Raw genomic sequence first — 21,193 nt, 5'->3', positions numbered from 1 at the left:
TTATTAACTGTGGTTGTTTGTACACAGGATGTGAAGGAACCACTGAGAGGAATTTGGGTGGAGAGCCTCATCATCTGTGAGTCATCTGTAAGGTAACTGAGTCTATGAAAGGGGAAATTAGCCCAGGAGGAGGTTAGAAGGTAGGTATAGGACCCTGAGTAGTGGTTAATTTTGTGTCAGCTTGTTGGGGTGCTCAGATATTTGGTCAAACCTTTTTCTAGCTATTTCCATGAGGGTGCGCTTGGATGAGATGAACATCTGATTCAGCGACTAAGTGAAGCGGATCGCCCTCCCTAGCGTGGGTGAGCCTCATCCAATCATTCGAAGGCCTTAACAGAACAACCAAAAATCTGACCCTCTCACAAGTCAAAGGGGATTCTTCTTGCCTTTGAACTGGAACATCAGCTTTTGCTTGCCTTTGAACTCAAACTCAAACACAGGCTCTTCCTTTCGTAGACCCTGCTGGCCTTTTGGGCCTCCTGAGTCTCTTTCTGTGACTCACCCTGCATATCCTGAAACTTGTCATCCTCCATAGTCATGTGATTCTGCTCCTTATCATAACTTTCTTTCTATCTATATACATCCAAATGGGTTCTTCTTTTGTATAGAACTTAGGATTAATGTCAAATATAAAATATACCATTTAAACAAATAGCTTGCTATTTCTGATTAATAAAGTAATTCAAAATGATTAAGTAGCTGACTTTCCCTCGTTCCATCAGTGTGTTTAATATCATGTAGATATAGCTTGAAATGCTATGCTTTGCCACACGAATCAGTGTGGCTTTATCAAAGCCTCTAAGTTGCGACTTGCAAGAAAATATCTACTTGTTTTCTTGTTTCTTTGGTCATAGTGATTAACTCTGGATTATAGTGGTGAGCTACAGTGATTCAGCAATGTGCAAACTTGGTTGCACATTGGAATCACCTGGAGATTCTGACTTAATTGGCCTGAAACACCTGAATAAAGGATGCTTAAAAGGGCCTCAGGTTTCTTTTTTTAAAAGGTGGGGAGGGGCGCCCAGGTACGTCTAACGTGTAGACAAGTTTAAGAAAATTGCATGCGTGCTAAGTTGCTTCAGTCTCGTCTGACTCTGTGCAACCATACGGACTGCAGCCTGCCAGGCTTCTCTGTCTATGGGATTTTGCAGGCAAGAATAGTGGAGTGGGTTACCATGCCCTCCTCCAGGGGATCTTCCTGACTCAGGGATCTAACCTTCTCCGGGGGATCTTCCTGGCTCAGGGATCTAACCTGCAACTCTTATGTCTACCTGTATTAGCAGGCAGGTTCTTTACCACTAGCACCACCTGGGAAGCTCTTGAGAAAATTTGCCCCCTGCACCCCTCAAAATCCCCAATTTATATTCTATATAGGTCTCCGGAGATTCTAGAACCAAAGCAATGCCCAGGGAAAGAGACTCACCAAATTCCAGCCAAACAAGCAGAGATCCTGGCTTTCTGCATAGGCATCAGTAACTTTCAGATCTTAAATTTACACTAAAATTACCTTAAATTAAAATTTGCATCTTAAATTTACAAAAAATAAAACAACATCCTCATTATGTAGAAGTCGATTTCAAGAGCAATGAGGAAAAAATGCACCTTTTTGTAATGGACGATTACTATTTACTCTCTAGCTGCATTCCTGATCTCTCTCACATACAACCCTGTGAGCCTAGTGACCTTTGAGGCCTACCTGTGTCGCATCAGCATTGAGAACGCCCCTTTTACAGACTAGCAAAGGCCCTACAAGGCCAGAGCTCGTGTCCTCGATCGGTTCAACGGCTGAGAAGTAAAGATAAGTCAGACAGGGTGGGTCATCAGCTGTTGGGCTGACACTTTCAGGCACCGTCCACATGTATGTGAAGATCTCACCTGGCTTAACATGTGCCCCTGGCTTCAGACATCCTGTGGAGACAAGTAAAACAGCTAGGAATGAGAAACTTGTCAGACTGGATCTTCCAGCTCAGGGTGTGTCTCAGTCTGATGATGTGCTTTGTGGAAGGACAGTTGTTTCCACTGTATCCTATCAGAGAGGTCAGTGCCACCATATGCTGTTTTATGAGATAGATGCTTATATCAAAGGACTATCTTCTTCACAGTTTATACATAATATCTTCATAGATATTACTTCTTACTCAAATCTCAAGTTTAGCAAATATTAAAAGAGTGATAATTGTCTTTAAGTTATCTTAAAGAGTGATAATTGCCCATTTATATGTAAGTGTAAATCCATAAAATATCATTTAATACCTTCTATGATGTGGATCACAATAAACTGTGGAAAATTCTGAAAGAGATGGGAATACCAGACCACCTGACCTGCCTCTTGAGAAACCTGTATGCAGGTCAGGAAGCAATAGTTAGAACTGGACATGGAACAACAGACTGGGTCCAAATAGGAAAAGGAGTAGTCAAGGCCATATATTGTCACCCTGCTTATTTAACTTATATGCAGAGTACATCATGTGAAATGCTGGGCTGGAGGAAGCACAAGCTGGAATCGAGATTGCCGGGAGAAATATCAATCACCTCAGATATGCAGATGGCACCACCCTTATGGCAGAAAGTGAAGAAGAACTAAAGAGCCTCTTGATGAAAGTGAAAGAGGAGAGTGAAAAAGTTGGCTTAAAGCTCAACGTTCAGAAAACTAAGGTCATGGCATCCGGTCCCATCGCTTCATGGCAAACAGATGGGGCAACAGTGGAAACAGTGTCAGACTTTATTTTGGGGGGCTCCAAAATCACTGCAGATGGTGACTGCAGCCATGAAATTAAAAGACGCTTACTCCTTGGAAGGAAAGTTATAACCAACCTAGACAGCATATTAAAAAGCAGAGACATTACTTTTCCAACAAAGGTCCGTCTAGTCAAGGCTATGGTTTTTCCAGTGGTCATGTATGGATGTGAGAGATGGCCTATAAAGAAAGCTGAGCACCAAAGAATTGATGCTTTTGAACTGTGGTGTTGGAGAAGACTCTTGAGACTCCCTTGGACTGCAAAGAGAGCTAACCAGTCAATCCTAAAGGAAATCAGTCCTGAATATGCATTGGAAGGACTGATGCTGAAGCTGAAACTCCAATCCTTTGGCCACCTGATGCGAAGAACTGACTCATTTGAAAAGACCCTGATGCTGGGAAAGATTGAGGGCAGGCAGGAGAAGGGGACGACAGAGGATGAGATGGTTGGATGGCATCACCGACTCAATGGACACGGCTTTGGGTAAACTCTGGGAGTTGATGATGGACAGGGAGGCCTGACGTGCTGCTGTTCATGGGGTCGCAAAGAGTCGGACACGACTGAGCGACTGAAATGAACTGGTGATGTGGAATTGATTATATTTGGCCCTTTAGAGGATACTCCAAAAAGTTGAACAAGAGACCTACCTTTAAAGAGTTTTAAGTCTAGAAGGTTGAACAAGGAAATAACCCAAATAACTACAAGTTAGAGGAGGTAAGCAAAGGCACAAGGTAACAAAGCTGGTAAATGGCAGATCTGGGATTAAGCCCAGGGCTGATTCCAAAGACTTTGTACTTGACCCTCACAGTGTATTGTCAAATGAACACATTGAATCTCTTCAACTAGACTGAGGCCAGAGACTTCCTGCATTTTGTCCAGGGCTTGCAAACAGGTAGGCAGTAAGTTTTCTGAGATAAACAATAGAAATGTAGACATTTCAGCTGTCATTAACTAGGGTTCTTTCTGCAAGTCATCATGAGCATTTTGACCAAGGAAGAGAATGCGGGCACAGGAGACGTTGCTGAAGCGGGCAGGGGGTGTGGGGTGGGGGAGACTAGGGAATGGGGAATACTGCCTCCATCCTTTCCTTCTCTGTTCCCTCCCCCGCACCGCAAAGCCTGCTCTGGACTGGGACCAGCCTCATACTAGGGAATCAAGAAGAATCTCAGGAGTCAAGGTGTCTGCTATAGCGATGAGAAAGGCCTCCCACACAGCCAGGATTTCCCAAAACAGTATCATGAATGGAAGGATAGTTCCTGTAGCCACTGGGTAGAAGCTGCTTTTCTTACACGTAGACAGCCTGTGCTACATACTCTGTGATTGGGGGATACGTATGTGATGGTAAGCCCACAAAAGTTTTAAATAAATATTTGCCCATAGAGACAAAGCAAAGCCCATGTGTAAGATTTTCATTTCAACAAAACATTGGAAATCAGATTTTCCCCTTAGCCTTACCCAGAGAATCCCATGCAACTGCAGCAGAAAACTCTCCATCTTAGAGAAGTGGGTGAGGCTGTGAAAGTAGCCCACTTTGAGATTTGTATGTTACTGAGAGTAAAGGGATGGCATTAATGTTTCCTAACTATCTACTGTGCACCAGACCCTGTCCTGAATTCTGTCTGAAGTGAAGTGATAGTCGCTCAGTTGTGTCCGACTCTTTGCGACCCCATGGACTGTATGTAGCCCCCCAGGCTCCTCTATCTATGGAATTCTCCACGAAAGAATACTGGAGTGGATAGCCATTCTCTTCCCCAGGGGATCTTCCTGACCCAGGGATTGAACCCAGGTCTCCTGCATTGCAGGCAGATTCTTTACTGTTTGAGCCACCAAGGGAGCCCGTCTATCCCTTCCCAAAGCCCTGTGAGGTGAGCATCATTCTCTGCCCTTGATAGAGGAGAAGAGTAAGATTCAGAAAGTTGAAATAGCTGCTCAAGCTCACAGGGCTGGCAAGTAAAGGACCCAGGATCCTCCCAAGGCGCAGACTAGGACTTACCATCTACGTTTGGGGCTGCATCAGAAGCTTTGTCATAGATCACACCATGGGGCAAAATACTGTAAACCTTGTCAGCTTTGTTGGCAAATGTCACTAATAGAGTGTCACCCACCTCTGCCTTGATGACGGGACCTGAGAAATGTTGAGAGAAGGAGGGAGAAGAGATGAAAAGAGACAGAGAAGTGAATGGGAGCAGAAGAGTCATTCCCTGTTAGATTACATGCCCCACTGAAACATCTCCCTCATTCCAAACGTGACAGATGATTTCACTGTACCCAGAATTCCAAGGTGGGCTTCTGCCTCAGAGAATCTCTTTCTTTGAGTAAAAGTTGCAGCAGCATACTCTGTGTACCGAGCCTTCCAGTATTTCCCTCCTATTCTGTTGTCCCCTTGTGTGAAGTAGAGCTCAGAGTCACTGTGGAAAGAGAAGGGAGTTGACTGGGAATACACCTCTGCACATCCATAATTAAGTGCCTTAATTATGGAGCTTTATTGTATTGTCTCTAGCCCATTCATCCACCCATCTCCCCAGAAAAGATAGCACAGTCTTCGGCCAAGTTCCCAGGAATAGTCAACCAGCCTTAAAAGTCTTCAGAAGCTCTTTGGTGCTCAAGCTCATTTCTCTCTTAGCCGTTGTACTTTCTTCCCCAGAGGTCCAGCAACCGAAGGAGGCACAGGTCAGCTCCTTACTTACCAATATTGGAGTCCCAGATGGTGTCCTACAAAGTAACAAAGAGCTAACTGGTTTCTCTGCAGAATGAGCATCCCTCTATCTCTTTCTGATGTCAATATGAATAGTCTCTGCAAATAGTAAGCTCTGATATCCGGCATGATTAAGGAATGGAGTATCTAGTCAATTAAGTAGTTTAATCAGTGGAGTTACCATATAAACTATATATACGAAATACCAAATTTCAAACTTGTGAAATACAATAGTATAACGTCCAACTAGTACTATCCCTCCTCTGCTTCTGTCAATGGTACCACCGCTCTTGCAGACATGCCGGCTGTGTCTTCTTTTTCTGCCTCGCCCTCTTATCTTGTTCATCCTGACTTTGTAACCTTCTTTTTTGCACCCTTCCTTTCCTTCACCTTTATTTCATCTTTTCCTTTCCTTTCTTCCCACAACCCACACTACATGCGTGTGCTCCTCGCCTTGTGAACCTCCTATCTAGCCTAGTATGGACCTCCTATCTATCCATGCAGCATCCTCTATCTCACATTGGCTCCCTTGAGTTTTTTTCTCAGCATACACACTGATACTCCAAAACCGTTAAAACAGTCATTTTCATTGTCATTTTATCTGCTCCAAAATCTTCAGCTGCTTCCAACTGCCAATCAAGTAAAGTTCAAACAGATTGGAGGACCTCTGCAAAGGATATCCAGTTTGCTCCAACCCTCTCTCCATTGCTCTGTGTAAGTGCTCATGCCCCATCCAAACCCCTCACATGTCATTCACTCTCTGATCTAATCACTCTACTTTATGGCAGATGCTTTGCATTAACCCCTGCATCTGAAATTTCCCTCTCTTTGCAACCCATTTATATAAATTCTATCATTCAAAAGACCCTACTTAAGTTCCACTTCCTTTGTGATGTATTTTCGGCTATCTTAGCTCTCTCTAAATGCCCAGAGAACTGTCTGGACAGATCATCTTAATTTTATTTGTAACTTGGAAAGTCACTTCTCTTCTCCTGTATATTCAGCTTCTTTCTGTACCTGAGATCGGGAACATTATCTTAGACCTTCCTGCACCTCTCATGTCACTTAGTACATTGTGTTTTCACATATTACATTAAATATCCATTGAATATAGCTTAATATTTCATAGTTTATAAGGTGCTTTCTAATTTTGTAAGGCTTCTAAGACATAATTCTCAATGTTAATTTTCACTCTTCTGTTTATGGGAAAATACTAGTCAATAGGGAATGTTGATATCAAAGAGTTTTTCATAGGTGGTCCACACAAATTCTTTAGGCAAGGTTAAAGGTTATCACTTTGGTGGAAGAATGAATGAAATTTATAATGAAAGAAACAAAAGGAATCTTATTGATCATAAAGACAATTTTTTAAACATTCCCTCAAACATGAAAAGGATTACCGGGTAAGAGCAATACTTGCTGACATCATACTGTATATTTTGCAATGCTTTCCTGGACATATTTGCATATGATCCTACAATAAAAGTCACAGGGGTCTTCATCCACTTAATAAATTGTTAGATTCAATTTGAAACATATTACATGCTATGGAAGCCCAGAGAAAATTATTCAGGTGTCAGGGAGACTTTACTTAAGAAGTTACAGTAGAGTTCGGTTTTGAAGGGGGAAAGTGGCATTGTACTGGACAGGAAGGAAAATGAAGTCTGGGCAGAAGGGGCCTCACTTATATAAGGCTGCCCTTGAACCAAAAAGGGTAACCTTCCTTGGCTAGTTCATCTCCACTGAAAGAGAGTCCTGACTTACACCCTTTCCAAAACTGTCTGCTTAATATGTGTAAGACCTTAGTCTGTTCTCTGTCAGATTAGTAATTCTCATGGCACTTAATGCTGTAGCTTGCACACAGTAGATGCTCCTGAAGTGTTTGATGGATGAATGAATGAATCTAGTGCTTTGATTTGGCCAGCAAATCATAAAGCAATAGTTCAGTTCAGTTCAGTCGCTCAGTCGTGTCCAACTCTTTGTGACCCCATGGACAGCAGCACACCAGGCTTCCCTGTCCATCACCAACTCCCGGAGCTTACTCAAACTTATGTCCATCGAGTCAGTGATACCATCCAACCATCTTATCCTCTATTGTCCCCTTCTCCTCCCACCTTCAATCTGTGCCAGCATCAGGGTCTTTTCTAGTGAGTCACTTCTTCACGTCAGGTGGCCAAAGTATTGGAGTTTCAGCTTCAGCATCAGTCCTTCCAATGAATATTCAAGACTGATTTTCTTTAGGATAGAGTGGGTGGATCTCCTTGCTGTACAAGGGACTCGCGAGAGTCTTCTCCAACACCACAGTTCAAAAGCATCAATTCTTCTGTGGTCAGCTTTCTTTATAGTCCAACTCTCACATCCATACATGACTACCGGAAAAACCATAGCTTTGAAATACTCTGCCAATTCTCAGCAGTATATACATTATGGGACTCAGAGCTCCTTAAATGATGCTATTATGGCATCCTTGCAGTATGTACTCATAAGAACAGTGCCTGGAGCACAAATGAGATCACAGCAAAAAGCCTAACAGATGCCTCTCTTATGAGAGGCTTAGAAATATCACCAAAGAGAGCTTACCTGCCAGAGGCATTTAGGGGAAGACCACTGAATTTGTCATAGCCTTGAGGACCATAATCCCAAAGAATTTTTTCAGCTGCTGTAAAGTAGCACCTCTGTTGTCCCTTCATCTTGGGGTGAGAAATACCACTTTTGCAGTTACCAACATTGTATTGCCCCAGTATGCCAGCTATAAAACAGAGGAAAACCATGAGCCAATGTATAAATGCTCCAAAAGCAATCATAGAGGAAGAATAGACTGATTTATTTGACTTCGTGAACATTTAAAACTTTTATACAGAAAGTAGGACCATAAACAAAGTTAAAAGTAAAAATAAACAGTGGGTAGACGAGTGTTTTAACACGTGACAAAAGATTAATATGTAAATATCTTTGATACATAAGAAAGAAAAACATAAATATCTCAATAGAAAATGAGCAAAAAATTTATAGGTTATTCACAAAAGAAATACTATTGGCCCAAGAACAAACAAAAAATAGTTCAACCTTAATAATAATCAAGTGCTACTGTTGTTCAGTCATCAAAGTGGTAAAGTTTGGAAAGACTATGCATTTATATATAAAGGTCTAGAAAATAGGGAAGATAGATATTCATCAAAATGTGACACCATTATCTCTAGAGGTGACTGCTAATTTTAAAAACTGAATTATACATATCTTCCAATTTTAAACATTTTTCTCCAAGGGTATGGACAATTTAGTAAATGTTGTATTTCAGTAATGTATTCCAGCTTATGTCTGCAACTACTGGCCAAATTTAAGAATCTAACTAATTTCAAATGGCTGCTAATGCCTTGATTTTAAAACTAATTGCTTCTCAAATTTAAGGATCTTATGTGGAGAACACCTAGATCTACCCTTTTAGGGAGTTTCAAGTATACAACACAGTATTGTTGATAGCAGTCACCATTAGATCTGGAGGACCCACTTGAAACTTTGTATTCTTTGAGATCTCAAGTGTTCTCACCATCACCAACATCACAAAGTTGAACTATGTGAGGTAATTGATATATTAATTAGCTTGTGTGTAGTTTAAAGAGTTTCCACCTTATATCAAAACATCAAGGAATTTATATACAATTCCTATTTGTCAATTATACCTCAATAAAGTCTGGAGTGGGGATGGAGAATAGTAACTGTCATATTCATCTTTGTCTTCTCAGGAGAGTGTCTGATATGTATTAACCGGGCAACTCAACATTTCCTGAATTGAATTTAACTGGAATAACCCAGCGGACAAATGTGAAGTTTCCTTTAAGGTTGAGGGGAATAAAAATGTGTTATGAAAACAACCCTAAAGTGCTGCATAGCTGTCCTTGTAGTGACTGTGTGTAGTTAGGATCCAAATTGAATCATACATTATTTACTCCATGTTTACCCAGTCGATAACATTTTCTTTTTCTCTTCTTAGGCCAAACCTTTAATATGTCATAACTCTAACACTGCCAATGTTTCTTAACTGGCATCCAGTAGCCAGAATGTCTCCATTGAGTCTTCTCTACACCAAGACATATTTAGCTTCCTAAATCTTCCTAAAGCACTTGTGTCTAATGAACTAAAAGGGCCCACTTTTACCTTCCAGGGGCTTCCCAGGTAGTGCTAATGGTCAAGAACCCGCCTGCCAATGCAGGAGAAGTAATATACGTGAGCTCCGTCCCTGGGTTGGGAAGATCCCCTGCAGGAGGGCATGGCAACCCACTCCAGTATTCTTGCCTGGAGAATCCCTCAGACAGAGGAACCCGATGGACTCTAGCCCATAGGGTCACCAAGAGTCGACACGACTGGAGGGACTCAGCATGCACGCACGCATTACCTTCCAGACATTCCTTAGCCTTGCCATTCAAAACTGCTCCCCTGAGGCCCAAACTGCCTCTCTAAAACTTCTGCTTCATCACTCCTCTGACATGAGCCTTAGGTCCAGCTAAGTAGACTTATTCCATGTGGTCCCAAGGAACCTGGACCGAATCATTCAACAGGTATTTAAGTCAACAAATGCTTATCATTCACTTTTCAAAGGATTTTGCACCTGTCATTGGATTATGTCTCAATACAAAGAAGAACTCTCACAGAACAGCCCAGAGATGAAACGGGCTGCTACGATTACTAGGCTGGGGTTATACACACCACTCTATATAAAATAGATCATCAACAAGGACCTACTGTAGAGCACAGGTAACTATACTCAGTACACTGTACTACGGGAAACGTACACGGGAAAAGAATCTGAAAAAGAATAGATATTTGAATATGCATAACTCATTTTTTCTGTACACCTGAAACTAACACATACATAAATCAACTATACTCCAATATAAAATTAAAAAAAAAATTTAAAGAAATGTCCAAAAGGGAATTCAAGAATTGGATAGAGGGGTGGCCCAGATTATCTAGAAATCCCTTTCCGGTTGGTCCAGATTATCTATAAATTCCAATTTCTGATTGTAAATTTTATTCTATTTATAATTGCCCATGTGTTTTTCCCAGTTCATGTTGCTTCCCCTACTTGGAAAGCCTTTTTCTTCTTCCTCATCTATCAAATTCCTACCCATATTTCTAGGCTCAGATTAGGAACCCCCTCATTAGGTAGCCTCTCTGACTGTTCCAGTGAAGTGACAAAGCTCAAAGAGCATTTATCATTCTGTCTCAAGTTTTATTCATTTTGTAAATGTATAACTATATTTAACTACTAGATTCCAGGTTCCAGGAAAGTCTTATCAATTTTTTCAATCACCTCTTACCTGGTTCATAAGGAGGTAATTAATTAATAAATATCTGTCGATGAGATGCCAAATAGGCATTATACATTTTCCTATGTCTAACATTTAATTATAATAAATATAACACAGACAAGAATCCATCCAATAGCATGCACTGAATGAACACCGTTGACTGTGTGGTTTAATTGTACCATTGTAAGCATTTCCACATTGGCCTCCATTCCTTTTATCTTGGAAGTGATCACTGACTTGGCAGGTTATCATCCACTTTCCAGGATTCTCAACTATCATTTCTATTGTCAGGAAGGTGGCTGGGAACAGGTTGACGACATCAGTCCGATGCCCTCTGCTGATGAAGGTGTTACCATAAAAATAGATGGAATGGATGTCTATCTCATTCCCCATCCCAAATAGGTGCCAGGACACTGATTCACCAATGCACATATCAGGTTCAGGGAAGTTTCCAAAGAGGTATCCATTGAGCGCTGAAAAACAGAAACACCGGTGAAAGACACTCCCCTGCAGAGCCCAGCAGAACCAGAAACAACGGTAATACATACTCTAGCACAGCTGAAAAACTAGCACAGATCACTGCTGCTGCTGCTAAGTCACTTCAGTCGTGTCCGACCCTTAGCAACCCCGTGGACTGCAGCCTACCAGGCTCCTCCGTCCATGGGATTTTCCAGGCAAGAGTACTGGAGTGGGGTGCCATTGCCTTCTCCGGCACAGATCACTGGGTTGTAATATTTTTGTGCAGAAAAAAATGTGGCTTCTTTGATAAAATGCAGTCCCTAAAGGAACGAAAAGCATTAGTCTTTTTAAGAGTAAAGCACTGAATAAAAGTGATCAGAAATAGGAACACAGCCTTGAGCTGCTTTGTGAACACAATGAGATCAGGAGTAAACCAAAGCACTGTTTATAATTCCAGGACAGCCTGGCCACCTCCTACTTCCATCTCTATTTGCACATTTACCTTCCCCACCAGATCTGTGTAACTAGAAACCCTGTCTTACCTCACGTTGGGAAAGCTGACATCTAGTAGCTACTTAAGTGACAGAAGCATGAAGAAGAAAAAGAAATGATTAGAAGGGAGGAATGAGGCAGTTCAGCTCAGTTCAGTCGCTCAGTCGTGTCCCACTCCTTGCGACCCCATGAATCGCAGCACACCAGGCTTCCCTGTCCATCACCAACTCCCGGAGTTTACCCAAACTCATGTCCATCCAGTCGGTAATGCCATCCAACCATCTCATCCTCTGTTGTCCCCTTCTCCTCCCACCCTCAATCTTTCCCAGCATCAGGGTCTTTTCAAATGAGTCAGTTCTTCGCATCAGGTGGCCAAAGGATTGGAGTTTCAGCTTCAGCATCAGTCCTTCCAATGTATATTCAGGACTAATCTCCTTTAGGATGGACTGGTTGGATCTCCTTGCAGTCCAAGGGACTCTCAAGAGTCTTCTCCAACACCACAGTTCAAAAGCATCAATTCTTCCGTGGTCAGCTTTCTTTATGGTCTACCTCTCACATCCATACATGACTACCGGAAAAACCCTAGCTTTGACTAGATGGACCTCAGTTCGCAACGTAATGTCTCTGGTTTTTCATATGCTGTCTAGGTTGGTCATAACTTCTCTTCCAAAGAGCAAGTGTCTTTTAATTTCATGGCTGCAAGCCACCATCTGCAGTGATTTTTGGAGCCTAAGAAAATAAAGTCTGTCACTGTTTCCATTGTTTCCCCATTGATTTGCCCTGAAGTGATGGGACCAGATGCCTTGATCTCAGTTTTCTGAATATTGAGTTTTAAGCCAACTTACAGGAATGAGGCATGTTACTTTTTTTTGGCCATTTCTCCCATCCCCATCCCCTGCCTGTTGTCACCACCAATTTGATCTTTGAATCTATGAGCTTGGTTTTGAGGAGCTTGCTTGTTAGACTCCACATATAAAAAAGATAATACAGCAGTTGCCTTCTGGGTCTGACTTATTTCACCTAGCATAATGCCCTAAAAGTCCATCATGCTGTTGCAAATGGAGAGATTATTCTTTTTTTTATGGCTGAATATTCCACTTATTATTCCTTTATTACATGCCACAATTTCTTTATCCATTCACCCATCAGTAGACACAGGCTGTTTCCATATATTAGCTATTGTAAAAAAACATGCTGCAGTGAACATGGAGAGGTGTTTATGTCCTTTTGAATTAGTGTTTTCGTTTTCTTCAGATAAATACCCATGAGTAGAATTGCTGGATCATATGTTAGGTTTATTTTTAGTCTTATCAGGCAACTCTGTACTGATTTTCATAGCGGTTACACCAATTTACATTTGTTATTTCTTGATAATAGCCATTCTAACAGGTATGAGATGATATTTCATTGTGGTTTTGATTTGCATTTCCCTGAGGAGTAATGATGTTGAGCATCTTTTCACGTACCTATTGGGTCATCTGTATTTCTTATTTAGAAAAATATCATTCAGATATTCTGTTCATTTTTTAAATAAGATTGTTTCGCTTTTTGCTATTGAGTTGTATGAGTTCTCTATATATTTTGGATATTATTTCCTTATCAGATGTATGATTTGCAAATATTTTCTCCCATTCAGTTGGTTGCTTTTTCCTCATTGATGGTTTCCTCTGCTGTGCAGAAGTTTTTAGTTTGATATAGTTCTACTTGTTTATTTTTGCTTTTATTGCTTTTGCTTTTGGTGTCAGATTCAAAAAATCACTACCAAGATCCATGTCTAGGAGCTCACCACCTATGTTTTCTTATAGGAGTTCTATACTTTCAGATCTTACGTTCAAGTCTTTAATCCAATTTGAGTTAATTTTTGCATATATGTAAGACAGTGGTCCAGTTTCACTCTTTTGCGTGTGGCTGTTCAATTTTCCCAACACCATTTATTGAAGAGACTGTCCTTTTCCTCCTATATACACTTGTGCAGGCTTATTTCATGGCTCTCTATTCTGTTCCATTGATCTCTGGGTCTGTTTTTATGCCAATATCATCCTGTTTGAATTAGTATAGCTTTGTAATAAAATCAAGCAGCACGATGCCTCTAGCTTTGTTCTTTTTCAAGAGTGCTTTGGCTATTCAGGGTCTTTTGTGGTTCCATACAAATTTTTAGATTGTTTTTTCTATTTCTGTAATGATATACCATTGAGACTGAAATAGGGATTGCACTATGTCTATAGATTGCCGTGAATATTTTAACAATATTAATTCATCTAATCCATGGACACAAAAGATCTTTCCATTTATTTGTGCCTTCTTAAATTTTTTTATTAATATCATAGTTTTCAATCTATGGGGTTTTCACCTCTTTGGTTAAATTTATTCCTAGATATTTTATTCCTTTTGATGAAATTGTAAATGAGATTGCTTTCTTAACTTCTCTTTCAGATAATTCATTGTTAATGTGAAGAAATGCAACAAATTTTTATGTATTGATTTTATATCCCTCAAACTTACTGGAGTCTTTCACTTTTCTATATGTAATATCATGTCGTTTGCAAATAGAAACAGTTACTTCTTTGTTTCAGATCTGGATGATTTTTATTTCTTTTCCTTGCCTAATTGCTCTGGCTAGGACTTCCAATACCATGTTGAATAAAAGTGGCAACAGTGTGCATCCTTCTCTTGTTCCTGATCTTAGAGGATTAGTCTTCAGCTTTTGCCATTGAGTATAACCTTAGCTGTGGACTAGTCATATATGGTCTTTATTATGTTGAGGTGGGTTCCATTTATACTGTTAAGGGTTTTTATCCTAAATGGATGTTGAATTTTGTCAGATGCTTTTTCTATGTCTATTGTAATAATCATATATTTTTATGCTTCATTTTATTATTGTGGCATACAACTTGAATGGATTTGTGGAAGCTGAACCATCCTCTCATACTTGGAATAAATCCCACTTAATCATGGTTATGAAACATTTAATGTATTGCTGAATCTGGCTTGCTGATATTTTGTCAAGGATTTTTACATCTATGTTCATCAGGAACATTAGCCTGTATGTTTTCTCTTTTTGTGTGGCATCCTTGTCTGGTTTTGGTATCAACACAATGCTGGCTTCAAAAAACATGTTTGGAAGAGTTTCTCCCTCTTCTGGTTTTTGGAAGATTTTGAGAAGAATTGGTATTAATTCTTCTTTGAATGTTTGATGGAATTCACCAAAGAAGCCATCTGTTCCTGGACTTTTGTTAGTTGGAAGGTTTTTGATTACCGATTCCTACTTGCTGTTAATCAGTCTGTTCAGAGTCTATTCCATCATGATTCAGTCTTGGTAGGCTGTATGTTTCTAGGAACTTATGCACTTCTTATAGGTTATCCAACATGTTGGCATATATTTGTTCATAGTAATCTCTTATGATCCTTTGTGTTTCTCCTCTTTCATTTCTGATTTTATTTATTTGAGTTCTTTCTGTTTTTTCTTAGTGAGTCTAATTCAAGATTTTAGTGTCTATTTCATTTTTGTTTTGCCCTTTCTACTCTAATCTTCTTTATTTCCTTTCGGGCTCAATTTGTTCTTTTTCTAGTTCTTGAGGTGTAAAGTTAGCTTGCTTACTTGAAACTTTTCTTGTTTTCTGAGGTAGGCATTTATCAATATGAACTTCCCCCTTAGAATTCTTTTTGCTGTATCCTATACATTTTTATATATTACATGTCCATTTTCATTTGTTTCAAGCTTTTTAAAAATTTCTCTTCAGAGTTCTTATTCAACCTATTGATTGTTCAGTAACATGCTGTTTAATTCCACGTGTTTGTAAATTTTCCGGTTTTCTTTATATAATTAATTTCTAGTTTCATACCACTGTGGTCAGAAAAGATGCTTGATATGATTTCAGTCCTCTTAAGTGTATTAAGACTTATTTGAGGCCTAACATATGATCTGTCTTGAAAAATGTTCCATGTGCTCTTGAGAAGGATGAGTATCCTATTGTTTTTGGATGGAATGCTCTATAACTATCTGTTAAGTCCATCTGATCTAACATGTTGTTTAACGCCAGTATTCCCTAATTGATTTTCTTTCTGGGCACCTACATTGATATAAGTAGGGTATTAAAGTACTTTACTATTATGTATTGCTGTCTGTTTTGCCCTTTATGTCTGTTAATAATTGCTTTATATATTTAAGTTCTCCTATGTTGGGTGCACAAATATTTTAAATGTTACATATTCTTGTTGAATTTACCCCTTTATAATTATGTACATCATTCTTGGTATCTTATTAGAGCCTTTGTTTTAAAGTCAATTTCAAGTCTGATATAAGTGTAGCTACTCCAGCTTTCTTTTGGTTTCTATTTGCATGGAATAATTTTTTCCATCCACTCAGTGTCTGTCTATGTGTGTCCTTACAATTAAGGTGTGTCTCTTGTAGGTAATGTAATAGATAGGTCTTGGCTTGGTTGTTGTTCCTGTTTAATCTATTTAATCCCTCTGTGTCTTTTGATCTGAGAATGTAGTCTACTTACATTTAGCTGTTGATAAGTATGTGCTTATTACCCTTTTGTTCATTGCTCTCCATTCTTGTGACTCCTCTCTGCTCCTTTCTTCTTTGCTCTCTTTCTTTGCTTTAGTCTCTGACTGGTATTATGTTTCATCACTTTCTTATTATTCTCATCACTAGGTTATAAATCTTGGAAAGCTTGGTCTGCTATTTCTGTGTGTTTTGTATCCCTTGTAGTGCCAGATACACAAAAGGCAGTTGGTATGTACTTGAAAACACAGGAGACACTCACTGTGCATTTTGTTACTTCTCTGGAAAACAGCATCTTCTTTGTCAACTGAATCAGGATCAGTGCAGAATCGTCTGATATTTTCATCAAGGTACCAGCTTTGATTCTCATCCACAAGAGTGAACATTATAACAAACTCCCAGTCTACATCAGTCCTTGTTCCTGAATAGCTGTGCAGGATACCTGTCAGGCACATTAAAAGAGTAGGAAAAAGTTCAACGTGGACTAAACCAAGATGAGCCTTTCTTTCTGTCAATAGTATCAGATAAATCTGAAGATTTTTTAAGGCCTATATGTACAAGAGTAACCCACAACATAAAAGGAGTGAAGGGCTTTGATGGAAATGACAGACCATAGAAAAGTCATGAAACAGAAATCCTCATCAGCACAGATATGGAAACCTGGCTATCCTTAAAGGAAATATACTTTACTGATAAAACATAGATACATGAAATCAATTAATAGAGTACAAAGGAGCAAAACGATTATGTGGGTGAAATAATAAAGCAAAGAATCCCTGGTTATTTGAGTACATTTTACACTTTCCTATGTGTGGTGTCAGTGTGTAGTTTTGCATATAGGTTTCAGAATGCTATGATGTTTTTAGGCAGAAGTCTGAGGTATTGTCCCATAGTAGGTTTCAGAATGCTATGATGTTTTTAGGCAGAAGTCTGAGGTATTGTCCCTGCTATGGATCTTCTACATTAGGGGAATTTCTTTAATCTTACAGAAACTTTGGAAGAAGAGACACACTCTGTGTGACGCAAGGGAGGTGGGCAAGACAAGACCTGAAGACTATATACAATTTCAGCACACCTGGGAAGAGGTTTCTAGGCACAGAGGGGGAGAAGACACCTCTTACCTTCTTTGCACACCAGCAGGGGGCCAATTAGCCCAGAGCAGGTGTCCTTAGGGGCATCAATATGTGAGTGGTACACCCAAGTCAGGCGGTTTGCATCTGCTGGGGCAGGAGCATATTCTTCTCTCACTGGCCAGATGTAGGTATAGTTTTTGCCAGGAGGAACCATGTCATCATCCTTGTTCCTTCCAGATGTTCCATCTGGATATAGGGCTCCTTTCAAGAAAAATGAAACACTGAAAACACAGAGATCACACATTATAGTGGAAAGAGCTAGAGCTTGGAAATCAAACATATATCAGCTAAAATTTATTTGCTAATGGGACTTGAGACTTGTTACTTAAACTCTCACTGCTTTGGTTTTATACCAATAAAGCTGGAATGTTTACATCTACCCCACAGAGATGTAAGAACGATGTGAGGCACTGTATATTGTGTCCTGCACAGAGTCAGATACTTAACAAATTTTTAAGAAAAGATTAAGAAAAGATTAAAAAAGGTATACAAGAATACACAGAAGAACTCTACCAAAAAGATCTTAACGACTTAGATAACCACAATGGTGTGGTCACCTAGAGCCAGACATCTTGGAATATGAAGTCAAGTGGGCCTCAGGAAGCATTACTGCAAATGAAGCTAGTGGAGGTTATGGAATTCTAACTGAGCTATTTCAAATCCTAAAAGATGATGCTGTTCATTCAAGTGCTGCACTCAATACACCAGCAAATTTGAAAACTCAGCAGTGGCCACAAGACTGGAAAAGACTGGTTTTCATTCTAATCCCAAAGAAGAGCAATGCCAAAGAATATTCAAAGTAACAGACAATTGTGCTCATTTCACATGCTAGTAAGATTATGCTCAAAATCTTTCAAGCTAGGCTTCAGCAGTATGTGAACTGAGATCTTCCAGATGTACAAGCTGGGCTTAGAAAAGGCAGAGGAACCAGAGGTCAAATAGCCAACATAAATTAAATCATAAAGAAAGCAAGGGAAGTCCAGAAAAACATCTACTTCTGCTTCATTGATTACATGAAAGCCTTTGACTTGACTGTGGGGATCACAACAAGCTGCAGAAAATGCTTCAAGAGATGAGAGTATCAAACCACCTCACCTGTCTCCTGAGAGACCTGTGGGCAGGTCAAGAAGCAACAGAACGTTACATGGAACAATGGAGTGATTCAAAATGGGGAAAGGAGTACATCAAGGCTGTATATTGTCACCTTGTGTATTTATGCAGAGAACATCATGTGAAAGGCTGGGCTGGAGGAGGCACAAGCTGGAATCAAGATTGCCAGGAGAAAGATCAACAACCTCAGATACACAGATGACACCACCCTAATGGCAGAAAGCGAAGAGGAACTAAAGAACCTCTAATAAAGGTGAAAGACAAAAGTGAAAAACTTGGCTTAAAACTCAACTTTCAAAAACCTAAGGTCATGGCATTTGTGCTTGTCGCTTTAGGGCAAACAGATGGGGAAAAAATGGAAATAGTGGCAGTTTTTCTTTTCTTGGGCTCCAAAATCACTGCAGACGGTGACTGCAGCCATGAAATTAAAAGACACCTGCTCCTTGGAAGAAAAGCTATGACAAACCTGGACAGTGTATTAAAAAGCAGAGTCATCACTTTTTACTACAAAGGTCCATCTAGTCAAAGCTGTATTTTTTTTTCAATAGTCATGTACAGAGGTGAGAGTTGGACCATAAAGAAGGCTGAGCATTGGGGAATTGATGCTTTCAAACTGTGGTGCTGGAGAAGATTCTTGAGAGTCCCTTGGATAGTAAGGAGAGCAAACCAGTCAATCCTAAAGCAAATCAACCCTGAATATTCACTGGAAGGACTGATGCTGAAGTTGAAGCTCCAATACTTTGTCCACCTGATGTGAAGCGCTCACTCGCTGGAAAAGATCCTGACGCTGGGAAAGACTAAAGGCAAGAGGAGAAGGGGACGACAGAGGATGAGATGGTTCGATGGCATCACTGACTCAATGGACATGAGTTTGAGCAAGCTCCAGGAGACAGTGAAGGACAGGGAATCCTGGCGTGCTGCAATTCATGGGGTCACAAGAGTCAGACACCACTTGGTGACTGAACAACAATAACAGGTTAAATAGAAGTCAATTCCAAGTGCATTCAAGTCCTTAAGGTAAAAGGCAAAGCTGCAAAGCTTTAAGAAGGTAAAATGGAAGAATATCTTCATGATTTTAGAGTAGGAAGCTTTTTACAATAATTATAAAATGTACTAATTGTTCAAGAAAGCACTGATAAATTTTGACCACAATTACACTTAAAAGCTTTTGCACAACGATGGAAACTTAAGCAAGGTGAAAAGACAGCCTTCAGAATGGGAGGAAATGATAGCAAACGAAGCAACGGACAAAGGATTCATCTCAAAAATATACAAGCAGCTCCTGCAGCTCAATACCAGAAAAATAAACGATCCAATCGAAAAGTGGGCCAAGGAACTAAGCAGACATTTCTCTAAAGAAGACATACAGATGGCTAACAAACCCATGAAAAGATGCTCAACATCACTCATTATCAGAGAAATGCAAATCAAAACCACAATGAGGTACCATCTCACGCCGGTCAGAATGGCTGCTAGCCAAAAGTCTACGAACAATAAATGCTGGAGAGGGTGTGGAGAAAAGGGAACCCTCTTACACTGTTGGTGGGAATGCAAACTAGTACAGCCACTATGGAGAACAGTGTGGAGATTCCTTAAAAAACTGGAAACAGAACTGCCATATGACCCAGCAATCCCACTGCTGGGCATACACACCAAGAAAACCAGACTTGAAAGAGACACATGTACCCCAATGTTCATCGCAGCACTGTTTATAATAGCCAGGACATGGAAGCAACCTAGATGTCCATCAGCAGACAAACGGATAAGCAAGCCGTGGTAGATATACACGGTGGAATATTACTCAGCCATTAAAAAAAAACACGTTTGAGTCAGTTCTAATGAGGTGGATGAAACTGGAGCTTATTATACAAAGTGAAGTAAGTCAGAAAGAAAAACACCAATACAGTATATTGCGCATATATATGGAATTTAGAAAGATGCTAATGATGACTCTATATGTGAGACAGCAAAAGAGACACAGATATAAAGAACAGACTTTTGGACTCTGTGGGAGAAGGTGAGGCTGGGATGATTTGAGAGAACAGCAATGAAACATGTATATTATCATATGTGAAATAGATGACCAGTCCAAGTTCGATGCATGAAAGCAGGGCACTCAAAGCCGGAGCACTGGGGCAACCCTGAGGGATGGAATCGGGAGGGAGGTGGGAGGGGGGTTCAGGGTGGGGGACACATGTACACCCATGGCTGATTCATGTATCAGCCATGGCAAAAACTACCACAATACTGTAAAGTAATTAGCCTCCAATTATAATAAATAAATTAATTTTAAAAAGAAAACAAATGAAAAAAGAAAGTTAAGAGTTCTGTTCATTAAAAGATACCTCAAAAGAATGAAAAAGCAAGTCACATATTCACAACATACATAACTGATGAAAGGATTCGTATTCAAAATAAAGTACTTCTTCAACTAAGTGACAAAAACCCAGAAAATCCCATAGGAAAATAGTAAATGTATTGGTATGGGATCAGTATTTAGGAAAAAAAAAAACTTCATTTAATAAATTTAATGAATTTCATTACAGGGAAACCCTAGATTACAATGACAATGATACAGCACTACGGACCTACCAAATAGGCAAACATTTCTAAAGTTGGTATTATTCAGTGTTGTTGGGAATGTACAGCAACTGGAATTTTCATACACTGCTCTTAGGAATATAATTGGTACAACCACTTTGGAAAACCAGAGTTATCTACTAAATTTGGATGGATGTATTATATTT

The 21,193-nt window shown here is 39.9% G+C and overlaps 1 protein-coding gene across 1 annotated transcript in view; it reads right to left on the bottom strand.

The window, feature by feature from the left end:
• LOC145530932 (ferroxidase HEPHL1-like) overlaps window positions 1-17,580 on the bottom strand; it is a 56,680-nt gene extending 39,100 nt beyond the window's left edge. The window contains 7 exon segments of the mRNA XM_081552278.1: window positions 1,697-1,908; window positions 4,732-4,863; window positions 5,007-5,146; window positions 8,014-8,184; window positions 10,963-11,215; window positions 16,466-16,645; window positions 17,325-17,580. Of these exon segments, the coding sequence (XP_081408404.1) occupies window positions 1,697-1,908; window positions 4,732-4,863; window positions 5,007-5,146; window positions 8,014-8,184; window positions 10,963-11,215; window positions 16,466-16,645; window positions 17,325-17,580 (1,344 nt within the window).
• Window positions 17,581-21,193: the final 3,613 nt, after the last annotated feature.

Source organism: Giraffa tippelskirchi, chromosome 13 (assembly GCF_054371585.1).
Source record: "Giraffa tippelskirchi isolate mGirTip1 chromosome 13, T2T-mGirTip1v1.2.pri, whole genome shotgun sequence".
NCBI lineage: Eukaryota > Metazoa > Chordata > Mammalia > Artiodactyla > Giraffidae > Giraffa > Giraffa tippelskirchi.
The sequence above is the reverse complement of the archived record's forward strand: the minus strand, read 5'-3'. Positions and strand labels throughout refer to the sequence as shown.